Genomic DNA, 12,054 nt, shown 5'->3' on the forward strand with positions numbered 1-12,054 from the left:
TAAGGGTTTATATTGCTTGAAGCGGTTTGGGAATTTGCATTTATACTTTGGCATCACCGGTTTTAAATATTTAGGGTTCCAACGGAAAGCATTAGAATTTGCACTAACCTTTGGGTCCATTTAAAGATTTCAAATTTACATTTGTTGTAAATAACTAGACAAGACGAAGTGCGTTTTTGGATAATACATAATAATTTGGGTACAGAAAAATTTAAATACAATTTACAATAAAACATCTGTATACTTAAACATATTCTTAATGCTAGAAACATAACAAATGCATAAATGGTAAAATACATGATAAAGATAAATTAATGAACTTCTTGCAAATGTTAAGGGAGAATGTAGACATAAGAGTCACTCCTCCATAACTTCAGCTGGTAGACATCGCCTACGGTGTTTGTATAGTCCAGCATATTGGGCGAACCTCTTGCCGCAGGCCTCGCATGCGTAGCGCTTCTCGGAGCGATGGAGGTTTAGATGGGCGTAGTAGGCACTGCCCACAACAAACGCCCGTGAACAGTATGGACACACCTTGTCCCGAATATTTAGATGGGCACGCAAGTGACGGTCCCTCTCGTGGGCGGTATAAAACGCCTTGTCGCATCTATTGCATGAAAAGTCCCGCTGGTTTCTGTGTCGCTTAACATGCTGATTTAACTTGCTGGCATTCACGAATCCTCGGGCGCAATGCTCACACACGTAGGGCAGTTCCTTGGTGTGACTCCTCTGATGGACCCGCAAAGCCGTCGAGCTAAAGAACTTCTTAGGGCAGTCGGTACAAACGTGGGTTCTTTGGCCCAAATGTCGACGGAGATGCGCTAATAGACTGTTCCTTTGCGAAAACTTTAGTCCACAAATATGGCATATATGGGCCAGGTTCTGATCCTGCTGCAGATCATCCTCCTCGTTTAGTTTCCTGTTTTTACGTCGCCGCAAGTAGTAAAAATCGCCGTCCAAGAACTTTTCAGAATCGCCATGGACTTTCCGCTCGTGCTGTAGGTAATCCGTTCGTCGTTTGAAGGAATCTGGACACCTGGGACACTGAAAGGGCGCAACATGCAGCTCGAGGAAACGCAGCGGCTCATAGAATTCATAGTTAGGGGTCCACGGTTCCGATTTGTTCTCGGCTGCCATTCGGGCCTCCTTGCAGTGGCGATACTGGCAGCGAAATTCTATGAGCCGACTCTTTAAACGCTCCAACGTCATCTGCAGATTGCACTCCTCCTGCAGTCTAGTGCACAAGGATTCCAGGTGCCTCTGACGCTGTCGTCGCTTTGTATAATCCGGGTGATCTGTGCACCAGAGCTGCGCATAGCCCTGATAAACGGTGATGATCTTCAGGTTGCTATCCCGTTGTTTCCCGTTCTTTTGAATCTCGCTGCTGATGGGCAGTACATCATCCAGGAAGTGAAACTCATCAAACAGATTCCAATTTGAATTAATGTCCTTTTCCTTGAATTTCCTTTGTCTCTCTTTGCGGTAGTACTTGGTGAAATCAGTGATTTTGCGGTGTAACGTTTGCCAGGAGAGGCGCTGCCCGGCCTTAGACTTCAGCTTCCCCGTTATGGTTTGCCAGGCCAGTCTACGCTGTTTGCGGGAGTGGTAGTCCAGGTGATTCGGATCCCAGAGACACACATGAGATCGATACAGGCGAATTAGGTCTTGAGCTTCTGGAATAGTCAAACGTAGTGGAAGTCTCTCCTCTGCTAGATCATTATCAATGATGTTTATAGAGGTATCTAGATCGTTTGAATCTTCCAACTGTGCAGCCGCACAGGCCTCCGCCAGGCTTGGTACACGGCGATATTTAACCTCTATGGTACCCAAGTGAGTGTTCATAAGGGGTTCCTCTAACTTTTCCTTAAAAATTTCAACTGATTGTTCGATTGCTCTTCCAAACAGATCCTTCTCCTCATTTAGCACTTCTTGTATGTGATTTTCCATCTCCTGGTCCTTAGCTTTAACCATTTTTATCACCTCACAGCTGCTCTGGACATGGGTTTGGTGACCTACCAGGTTCTCAAAAATTTTTCCACACACAGCACACACATAAGGGTCGATGTGCTTGTGCAGGAACTCCATTTCTGCGTAGTGCTCGAATTCTGATACAAACTCATCCTGCTTTCCCCCCACCACACTTTGCAGATAGCTTATCTTTTCCAGCCGATATCGCTTTCGCAGCGATTGCAACCGTCGCTGGATAACCACGGGCGACAGGCTAATTCCCGAAAGTCGCAATGCCATCTGGAGACCCAGAAGAGCGTCATGCCGCTGACGTACGGCCTTCGCACATCGGACCCGCTTGTGTGCATTGTGCCATAGGACCGGATAGTGCTCGTATAACTCCAGCAGACGGCTATTCTCTCGGGCATAGTGACGTTGCCGTTTCAATAAAGATTGTTGCTCGCACAGAAAGCTCAATTGGTCGAAATGCGCAAACTTGGCGACATCTTCCAATTCACCGTCCGCCTCCAAACGCTCTCTTTGCTTTAGAAATCTTTGACACAGCGTCGAGACGCGGATCCGAACGTCCGTCACGCTGAAGCTTCGGCCGCAATAAGAACTCCAGGCATTCGTTATCCGACGCCAGGAGTCGCGGCAGAGCTCCATGTTGTGGAATTGCTCATGCGTCTGGTTCCAGAGACGAGGCTCCGAGCGGTACAAATCGATCAGGCGGTGTACATGGTGGGTAGTGAGGCGATGGCCCTTTACAACGGGTGATACCTCCTGGGGAAGGAGTTGCGATAAGTTGTGATAAGAATAAGTTTAATCATCGAGTTCTCATAAAAGTTAATTTTATGACTGCGCTAGTAGTCCACGTAGTGACGAAGCACTACAGGAAAGCGCACTTCATGCACAGCAAAAAATATTCAAGAGTGAGGATAATAATAGAAACATCAAAGGTAGCCAAAATTAAAGCGATTGCATGCCAAGACGTTAAGGAAAACTAATAATTAAATGAAATGACACCTTATTAATTTAAATCCGATTCATTCTTAAACAAACATTCTCAAAACTACATTGTGAAGGTCTTTTAAAATTAAAACGTTTTCTGTTTGTCTGTATGTCCCAATACGTCAGATTAGTGTCCTAAATTTTTAAGGCGTTAAGCAAACTGATATATGTATGTATGTATATATGAAAGAAACATTGGTTCTTCGACTTATTGGATGATTTAGGCTAAAGTAAAATCATACACAATCAGTCACAAAGGTGATACCAGAACTTTTAAGTGATTAAGGTTTCATCGTCACTGTTTTTACATTCCCATAATATTTTGTGAATCCCCTATACCTGCATTGTAGAATCTGGAACTGATGGCCGCTCGTTAAGTTCTTTTCTGATCTCTGCAACCTTTGTGGGTGTTTGAATAAATTGTTCACATTTTTCTGGTCTGTTAAAAACATTTTTGACAGGGTTTTCGGGTCCTTCCGTAACTAGCAATAGTTCTCTAGGATTACGCAAATACGCCGCCTCCTTAACGGCATTTAATTGCTGCACAAGTTGTTGCTTAAGTTCATTATCCTCGCCATTTGAACGCTGCTCAGCTAGCACCTCCTGCATAAGCTCATCCTCGGAAATGGCTACAGTTGAGGTACTGTCATGGTCCTCAACTTCAGACGCCTGCCAGTCGGAGTGCCACACGTCCATGTGCTCCGGAAATTCGGAGAACGCGCATAATGGCCGCTCCTCGCACAAAGAGCATTCAATGCCATAGAGCTCCCCGGCGCAATTCCAGGTGTAAACGCTGCCACACTGCTGTCGCATCTCATGAATTCCTATTTGGTTGTGAGTGCAATCTAAAACAAGAGAGAACGCTTATCTGATACCCGTTACTCAGCTAGTGGAAGTGCAAAGGATAAATTATAACAGTGACAGTTTTTGGCGGTTGATGGGCGTTAGAGTGAAATTTACAAGACTAACAAAAATGTGTAAAAATATAAAAAAAGTTTAAAAGTGTTGGCGGGGCAGTTTTGAGCGGTTTGTGGGCGTGGCAACATGGGTCAACAAACTTGCGCTGCGTCTATGTCTCTGGAGTCTGTACGCTTAATCTCAACTTTCTAGCTTTTATAGTTCTTGAGATCTCGATGTTCATACGGACAGACAGACGGACGGTCAGACGGGCATGTCCTGATCATCCTGATCAAGAATATATGTATATACTTCATATGGTCGGAAACTCTTCCTTCTGCCTGTTACATACTTTTCAACGAATCTAGTATACCCCTTTACTCTACGAGTAACGGGTATAACCAGATTAGGAAAGGATAATGTTATTGGTGGGTAACCTTTTAATTAATAGTTAGCTTGGGGCCGGTCTAAGTTTGGAGAAAAAATCAGATCGATGTAGTTTGGAATGGTATTTGAAACAAATTAAATTTGTACCTCCCTTAAAGTTTCATTTTTATTGTAACATTTATATTTTCCTCCAAATCAATAATGTGACCGAAAAATCATATTTTGGAAAGTAATACGATTCTGTGCAAATTTGAATTTTGTCAGTAATTCTAAGATCTTTGATTTGAAATGGATGTCTAACTTTTTTTTAACCTCGGCCAAAATGTTCTTCGGCTAAGCATATACATACATATATCCAGAAAGACGCCGAACTAAAAAAATCACTAAAATAAATTAAGGAACGTTACAGTCGACTATTTCGGTCAGAAGTTATGACTTATGATTAACAAAATGTTTTAGATTGAATAAAATAAAAATTAGCAAAAGGCGCTACATTTGTAAAAATAGCGACATTGTGAATACTTTGTGAATGTGGCTTACCCAACATTTAAAATAAAATCGGGTTATTCTCCCTGCCACGTCTAAAAAAATTCTAATAAGAATTCCATGAAGTATATATGTATGTACACATACATATGTTTGTATACTTTCTGCCTGGTTATATGGTTATATAAAATATTTTCCAATGTTTATATATTAGGATTTAATGAAAGAGGTTTTACTTTGACGATCGGACGAATCTGAAAGCAAAACAATACTTGAAAACAGCGATTTGCATTAACTTTTTCTTCAATGAATAGGGAATCCAATAATACTTCTTACGTATGCGCACTGATTGCAAAATAAAAGGTGTAAATATACCGTACACACCTACGTACATAAATAAATTCACCCATATATCGTGTCGCGCAGCTACTTATTTTCCACGCAAGCAGCGCCTTCAAGTTGGATACTGAGTAGTAAGTAGTGATTCCGTCCGCGGAGTAGGTAGGCCAAAAATGCTCACCTGTGAAAACCTGGCGCAGTCACCGTCAAGGGTGCTTACACTTTTAAAGCCGCCCGAAATTAAAAAGCGTACATCGGCAAACGCAGCGCAAGGTGTAATCCCCGAGTGACTGAAGCAGCGACTGCGGCTGTGCAGCGCGAATCGGCGTCGCGGGTTCAGGTTGTGAAAATGGAAACGCCAAAAGAAGAGGCTGGGGAAGGCGGAGAGCAAAACAAAGCCGAAGACGCATAGGGGAAGCAATGGCAAGAGCAGGGGCAACAAACTGGCTTGAGCATGGCGCATATATGTAAATAACAGTTACATATCGCACAACATACATATGTACATACACTGGCATCTCTTTCGAGCCGTTCTTCGGTAGTCCACAACCATCATAGTCTCGATTCCATGGACGTATGTATGTACATAGGCACATAGATATGTACATATGCATGTACATATGCGTGCAGGCGTTGTGCACAGTCTAGGAGGTTTTATTTTCAAAAGTTTTAAGTAAGTTACTCCGATTTGTCATTAACAAGTATTCAAGGCCATTGTTTTTAATTCGCAGTCTTAGTTATTTATATATGTATGTAAATAACGGCAAATTCAAAAAATATCGATTATATCGTAATCATAGCACATTTAATCAATGATCAACGCCAGGACCTTAAAAATGTAAAACCACGACCATTATGTACATCTTACTCAAAAAGTGGGAGTTTTGAAAGAAGCTTGCGCTAGATGTCATATTTCTAGCTTTTATATGTACATATGCAGTTTATACGGAAAAGGCCAGAACGAATCTTCTAGTTTTGCTATTCAAGAATATACATATATACATTATAGGGTCGGAAACACTTTCTTCTACCTGTTAAATACTTTCGGTAAAAAGTATACCCTTTCACTCAACATGTAACTGGTATAAAAATTAGTTGGGGTACTCAACTGGGTTTATTTAAAATGTTTGACGGCTTACAGTTTCCATACAAAAGTTATCGAATATCGAAAGAAAACTCGCGTTAGTAAAATCTGTGTTTAATGTAGAGGTTTTCTTCGATGTATCGGATAGAGATATTTAAAATGAGAGAAAAGAATTTTGGTGCTACTAATCATTGTAGTTTTTGAGTGTTCTATTGAGAAAACCAATATTTTTAAAGTTTTTACAAAAGTTTCTTATGTACACATGTTCCATCTTCTTTGAATATGATTTGTAATTAATTTTTCTTTTAATGGAAACCAATTGCAGGAGGTGCAGTACGCTGATATTATATGCATGCATTTAAGTAATAGTTGTTGAAACTTTTATTTCTTCACAAAATTTAAATATTTAACAAATACTTTTTCTAGCTGCTTATGGTATGGTTTCTTCTAATGCTACAACATACACTTTAATTTAACGCGCAATACAAGAATTTTACAAAAGTCTATATAGCTGGTATACACCACTAAGGCGATAGCTGCATTCAAGTTCGACAACGAAAAATTGCGATGACTAATCGACACTATCGATAGTGCCTATCCGGCCGATAGCTAAACAAAAACAAAAAAAAAAACATAAAAACATAAACATAAACAAACATAAGCACAAGGAGCTAGTCAAACACAATGGGTTTTCCGCGCATTCTTAGCAAAAACAATAAGATCTACACCAAGCTGGGCGAGTTCTGTTTGTCAGGGGATAGCTTCTGGATTGTTTGTCACACGTGCCAAGAGGAGCTGCAGACGCAGGATCAGTTCTGGAAGCACATACAGGATGAGCACAATTTCTTGCACGGGGTGGCCAAGGTAAGCTTTAAGCGTTATGTGGTTTTCGTGTCGGAGGGCTTGTAATCATCGGTCTCTTTGCACAGGAGCACAGTCGTACATCCAGCTACTGCTTAACGGATGTGGAGGCTGCGGCGGCAGCAGCAACGCCAGGAAGCAGCTCCCAGCAAGGCGCAACGGCGGTCAGTGTACCACTGGCCCTTTACACCTGCTCCACCAAGTACTCTGACGAGGAGCAGCGGGAGGTGGAGCTGCACGAGCAGCAGGTTCAAGTTCAACAGCAGGTGCATCAGCAAGTACAGCAACAGCAAGCGCAGCAACAACAACAACAGCAGTCTCAGCAGCAGCACGCGCATCAGCAACACCAGGTTCAACAGCAACAACAGGCCCACCAGCAGCTCCAACAGCAGCGGGATGTAGCCAAAGAGCTGGCGGAACTCCATGCCAATGCAGTGGCTGCCGCTGCAGCTGCCGCAACTGTGGTATCCACTGGCGAGGGAACTTCCCGAAGCAACAGTGCCATCGACATCAAGATAGAGCCCAGCAGTCTGACACTAACCCCAGAAATGCAGGCTGCTGCAGCAGCTGGCGGGACCATTTACCATCTGCCACAGCTAGTGCCGCCACCTGTACCGCCTCCGCCGCCCTCGTCCGGGTTTGTAAGCGTCAGTGCCAGTACCAGCACCTCCAATACGGTCAGCACCACGCCACCCAATGTGCTACAGCAGCAACAGCAACTAAATATGTCTATCGCTCCCTCGACGGCTATGGCCGCCGCTATGCTGGCTGCCAGTCAGGAACAGCTGCCCAAGGACTCTAACAGCACGACGGCCAGCGCCGGGAGTGCTGTCTCTTCAGATGACGGAGAACGCTGGTACGTTTGCGACTACGAGACTTGTGGCTTGAAGTTTAAATATAAGTCTAGGATGGAGCTGCATCGGGTAGTTCACAGCAAGGAGCGCCGGTTTAATTGCGAACTTTGCAGTGCCTCCTTCAAGCAGTCATGCAACCTCTCCACGCATCGGAAAAAAAAGCACGCGCTGAGAGGCATCAAAAGCGAGATATTGCCACAGCGCTTTTAGGTTATTGAATAAACAACCCCAGCTTAAAGATTCCCCATTATAATGTTAGGAACTGTAAGAAAGCCTGTTCGAAAATTTTGACTTAAGTTCAAGAAATTCACTTCCAAGCCACACAAAACGTACTTTGTACCCGCAAAAATATGTAGAATTGGCAAGGTTTGTGCCACACAATTTTAAATTTTCCATCTTGCATAATTGCTCTGCTTTTTCTAAGTCTCAATAAAGTTATGGGCTTGGTATTGGTTAAAAAGTTTTTTTGTAATGATCCTAAAAGAATTCTGACTTTAAAATTAAATTTAGCACTGCGTCAATCTTGTGGCAGGCAATTGAAATATAGAAATGGCGTATATGTTATATATATATAAAAATATTATAACTCTACAAATGTAATATTTATATATATTGTATATAATTATATATAAAATACAAATATATATGACATGAATACATAATTATATACTTATACTTACATGAATTATATACTTATATGTAATGTAGGCTTAGATTGTCTTGTAAATGTAATGTAAGTGTTTAAGCGGGGTTATGTTAACCTCCCGTTATCTTTTACGCTCTAAGTGTTCATGCAATCATTTATATACAGAGGAGACCCAAAAATCGTTTGAGATTTTCGGGTCGGTTTTAAATCTAACCAAAAAATCCAGACCCTTGGCGGTTTTGTTTCTGAGTAAATTGGTTCAAAATGTGTTGAAGCCGTTTTTTTTTATTCTTTATGTTAATATGGCTTCTGGTTCACCGAGATTTTCGTTGAAATTTGCTAAGGAGAGATTTCTGAGATATATGTATGTGCTAGGGGCAGTTACATATATGTACATTATATATTATTTATATAATCATATATGTACATACATATATTTATGTCATGAGATGCGATACTGATGGCCTATGTATCAATTAATCAAGAGCAACAAACCACAGAATCAAGAGCAACACCAATCGAAAACAAAACAAGAGAGAACGCTATAGTCGAGTTCCCCGACCATCTGATACCCGTTACTCAGCTAGTGGAAGGGAGGAGGAGGGTCTTAAACACAGTTTTTGGCGGTTTGTAGGCGTTATAGTGGGCGTGGCAGAAAGTTTTTTGGCAAATCGATAGAAATTTACAAGACTAATACAAAAATGAAAAAATATCAAAACATTTTTCAAAAGTGTGGCGTAGCAGCTTTGGGCGGTTTGTGGGCGTTTGAGTGGGCGTGGCAAAAAGTTTTTTGGCAAATCGATAGAAATTTACAAGACTAATACAAAAATGAAAAAAAAATCTAAACATTTCTCAAAAGTGTGGGCGTGGCAGCTTCGGGCGGTTTGTGGGCGTTAGAGTGGGCGTGGCCAAAAGATTTTTTGCAAATCGATAGAAATTTATAAGACCAATACAAAGATGGAAAAATATCAAAACATTTTGCAAAAGTGTGGGCGTGGCAGTTTTGGGCGGTTAGAGTGGGCGTTGCAACATGAATCGACAAACTTGCGCTGCGTCTATGTCTTTCAAAAGTGTGGGCGTGGCAGTTTTGGGCGGTTTGTGGGCGTTAGAGTGGGCGTGGCAACATGAATCGACAAACTTGCGCTGCGTCTATGTCTCTGGAGTCCGTATGCTTAATCTCAACTTTCTAGCTTTTGTAGTTCCTGAGATCACAGCGTTCATACGAACGGACAGACAGACGGACAGACGGACATGGTCATATCGACTCGGCTATTGGTTCTGATCAAGAATATATATACTTTATATGGTCGGAAACCCTTCCTTCTGCCTCTTACATACTTTTCAACGAATCTAGTATACCCTTTTACTCTACGAGTAACGGGTATAATGAATACCTAACAAACTGTTCAAAGTCGATTTGCTTTTGTATATGGGTGTACGTACTCTAAGTGTTTTGTGACTGCAAACTTTTTAATACTTTTTCATTTCTTCTTTTTATAATTAGCTATTTACGCCTAATTGTAAGAAATAAACAAGGTGTTCAATAAAAAAAAAGTTTTTGTCATTTACATTATTCGTTTAATATTTATGTGAGCTCAAAAATGAATACGTTGATCGTGGAATCACCTTTGCTCCCCACTGTATATGTACAGATGCGTTCAAAATAGTAGTAGTGCCGGTTAGGCAAAAAGTTATTTCTCATTATTTTCTCCATTCCTTGAAATATTTTATAAATTTGTATACTAAAGTAACTATAAATACGTGCTTTCTAAGAATGTGAAGTTATATTTGGTTCTCGTCTTTCTTTTTATTGTTGTTCGCTCTTACTTGCAAGGATGCATATGTTTGACCCAGTCAAAGTAGTACCAGATAAATCGCCAATAATATTCAAATTTAATTATTTTTAAACAAAGATTGTGGTATTTTATAATACTTTTGTGTGTTTTTTAATAGTTTCTAGCATTGATATTCTTCCTTAACATTTAGTCCTGACTAGGTCATTGCTAAAGAGAATAGTCAAGGATTCAGCCATTCAGGCCTTTTGCATCGCAAAAAAACTTGTAAGTTGATTATGTAATTAGAAGACGACTAAAAGATAATAACCTTATTTCAAGAAGCACAATTAAAGTTTTAAGTCCGCAAGAAAACAATTCTATTGTCCCTTAGAGAAGTGGAGGAATATTATGGAGTCGGTTAAAACCAAAATAGTTCCTAAAAAAACAGTGGTTTACGGTAGTATTTTAGACGATCACCATTTTGTTTTCTTTTCTCCAAAAAATACCTAAGAAATAGTTCAGCACGGTGGTCCATCAATTAGGATTTGGAGAAAATTTGTATATTATGGAATTGAGACAGTATATAGGGTCAAAACCAGGGTTTAAAAAACTGCCGCTCTGCTTCTGAAAAATCAGAAAATCAGAGCAAAAATAAAAACATAATAGTATATGAATTTTGAAAAATGATAAATAAATAAATTTTCATTGCTTTCTGTTATAACTATTATTTTACTTATTTTATAAACCACTAAGAGTAAGTTCTTCGTTTTCAAAAAGTGGCAAAGTATCAATGGCCATGTCCATGTTCTATTGAATTTAAAATTTTATTTCCAATAGTTTTTGTTAAATTGTGACTTGAATTATTGACTATTTTTTCGGTCAATATTTTTAGTTTAAGCCATTGTGCGTAAAAATTACTATAATGTAGTTGCTCCTCTTGGAATCTTTGTATAGATTTTTGCAAGGGACTAAAAACATTACAATATGTTTCAATAAAATCCCAAAACGAGGCATCTACATCAAAATTCTCTTCATCCGTTCTGTTTTTAAGTGACTCAATTTTACTTAAAATATCTTTCGCTTCCAACAAGTTTTTTAACATTATGTACGTGGATCCCCATCTTGTTGGACAGTCTAATTATGGCACTTTTAATTTTTTAAGCTCAAATATTTCGCGGTATCCATTCGATGGTTTTCTAATATATTTAGTCATATTCCTACAATTAAGTAGGTATTTAATTATGTCCAATGATTTATTTACATCGACACAACGACAAACTTCAATATTTCCTATTAAAACTTTGGGAATTTTTTCTATTAAGTCTATTTTATCCAAATAATCGTCGTTGGTGCACTCGTAATCGTTCTCTTCATTATTTTGTTCAGACACAAATGACAAAATATTAGTTGCCTTAAGCATATTTGCCCCGTTGTCAGAAGTAATAGATGCGATTTGATTTAAATTTATATTATATTTATTAAGCACTTTGATCACTTCGGCTGCAAGATTTTTGGCTCCACTTGATCCTGCACCTTTCAACTCAATCATTCCTAATATTATAGATTTTATTTGAGCCGAATTTATATACTGTGCACTTATTCCAAAAATATTTCTGGACATACGCGTTGCACTGTCTATTTTCAAAGATAATAACGTGTTTTTAATTTTAAGTTCAGCTGTTATATGTGTTCTTATATTATTTGCCACTATTTCCAATGTATTTTTACACTGCGTTTAATTTCATCATTTTTCCTTCTGCTGTTTTT

At 39.8% G+C, this 12,054-nt stretch overlaps 2 protein-coding genes across 7 annotated transcripts; one reads left to right on the forward strand and one right to left on the reverse strand.

Moving 5' to 3' along the window:
* Positions 1 to 6: 6 nt before the first annotated feature.
* Positions 7 to 6,210, reverse strand: LOC6539102. Of its 6 annotated transcripts, none has more exons than XM_002085967.4 (3): positions 6,099 to 6,210; positions 3,298 to 3,803; positions 7 to 2,730 (listed from the first exon to the last, which is right to left on the reverse strand). In XM_002085967.4, exons 2-3 carry the CDS (start codon positions 3,769 to 3,771, stop codon positions 358 to 360), a joined length of 2,847 nt encoding a protein of 948 aa, XP_002086003.2. In that variant the 5' UTR covers positions 3,772 to 3,803; positions 6,099 to 6,210; the 3' UTR covers positions 7 to 357. The 6 variants fall into 6 exon arrangements, with proteins under 6 accessions (XP_002086003.2, XP_015045303.1, XP_015045306.1 ...); XM_015189817.3 differs by lacking the exon at positions 6,099 to 6,210 and adding an exon at positions 5,936 to 6,073; XM_015189820.3 differs by lacking the exon at positions 6,099 to 6,210 and adding an exon at positions 5,578 to 5,895.
* A 421-nt stretch (positions 6,211 to 6,631) lies between these two features.
* LOC26536125 (AT-rich binding protein) lies at positions 6,632 to 8,786 on the forward strand. The gene is made up of 2 exons (XM_015189816.3): positions 6,632 to 7,015; positions 7,081 to 8,786. The coding sequence occupies exons 1-2, from the start codon at positions 6,836 to 6,838 to the stop codon at positions 8,074 to 8,076; spliced, it is 1,176 nt and encodes a 391-aa protein (XP_015045302.1). The 5' UTR covers positions 6,632 to 6,835; the 3' UTR covers positions 8,077 to 8,786.
* The last annotated feature ends 3,268 nt before the right edge of the window (positions 8,787 to 12,054 follow it).

Source organism: Drosophila yakuba, chromosome X (assembly GCF_016746365.2).
Source record: "Drosophila yakuba strain Tai18E2 chromosome X, Prin_Dyak_Tai18E2_2.1, whole genome shotgun sequence".
Classification (NCBI taxonomy): Eukaryota; Metazoa; Arthropoda; class Insecta; order Diptera; family Drosophilidae; genus Drosophila; species Drosophila yakuba.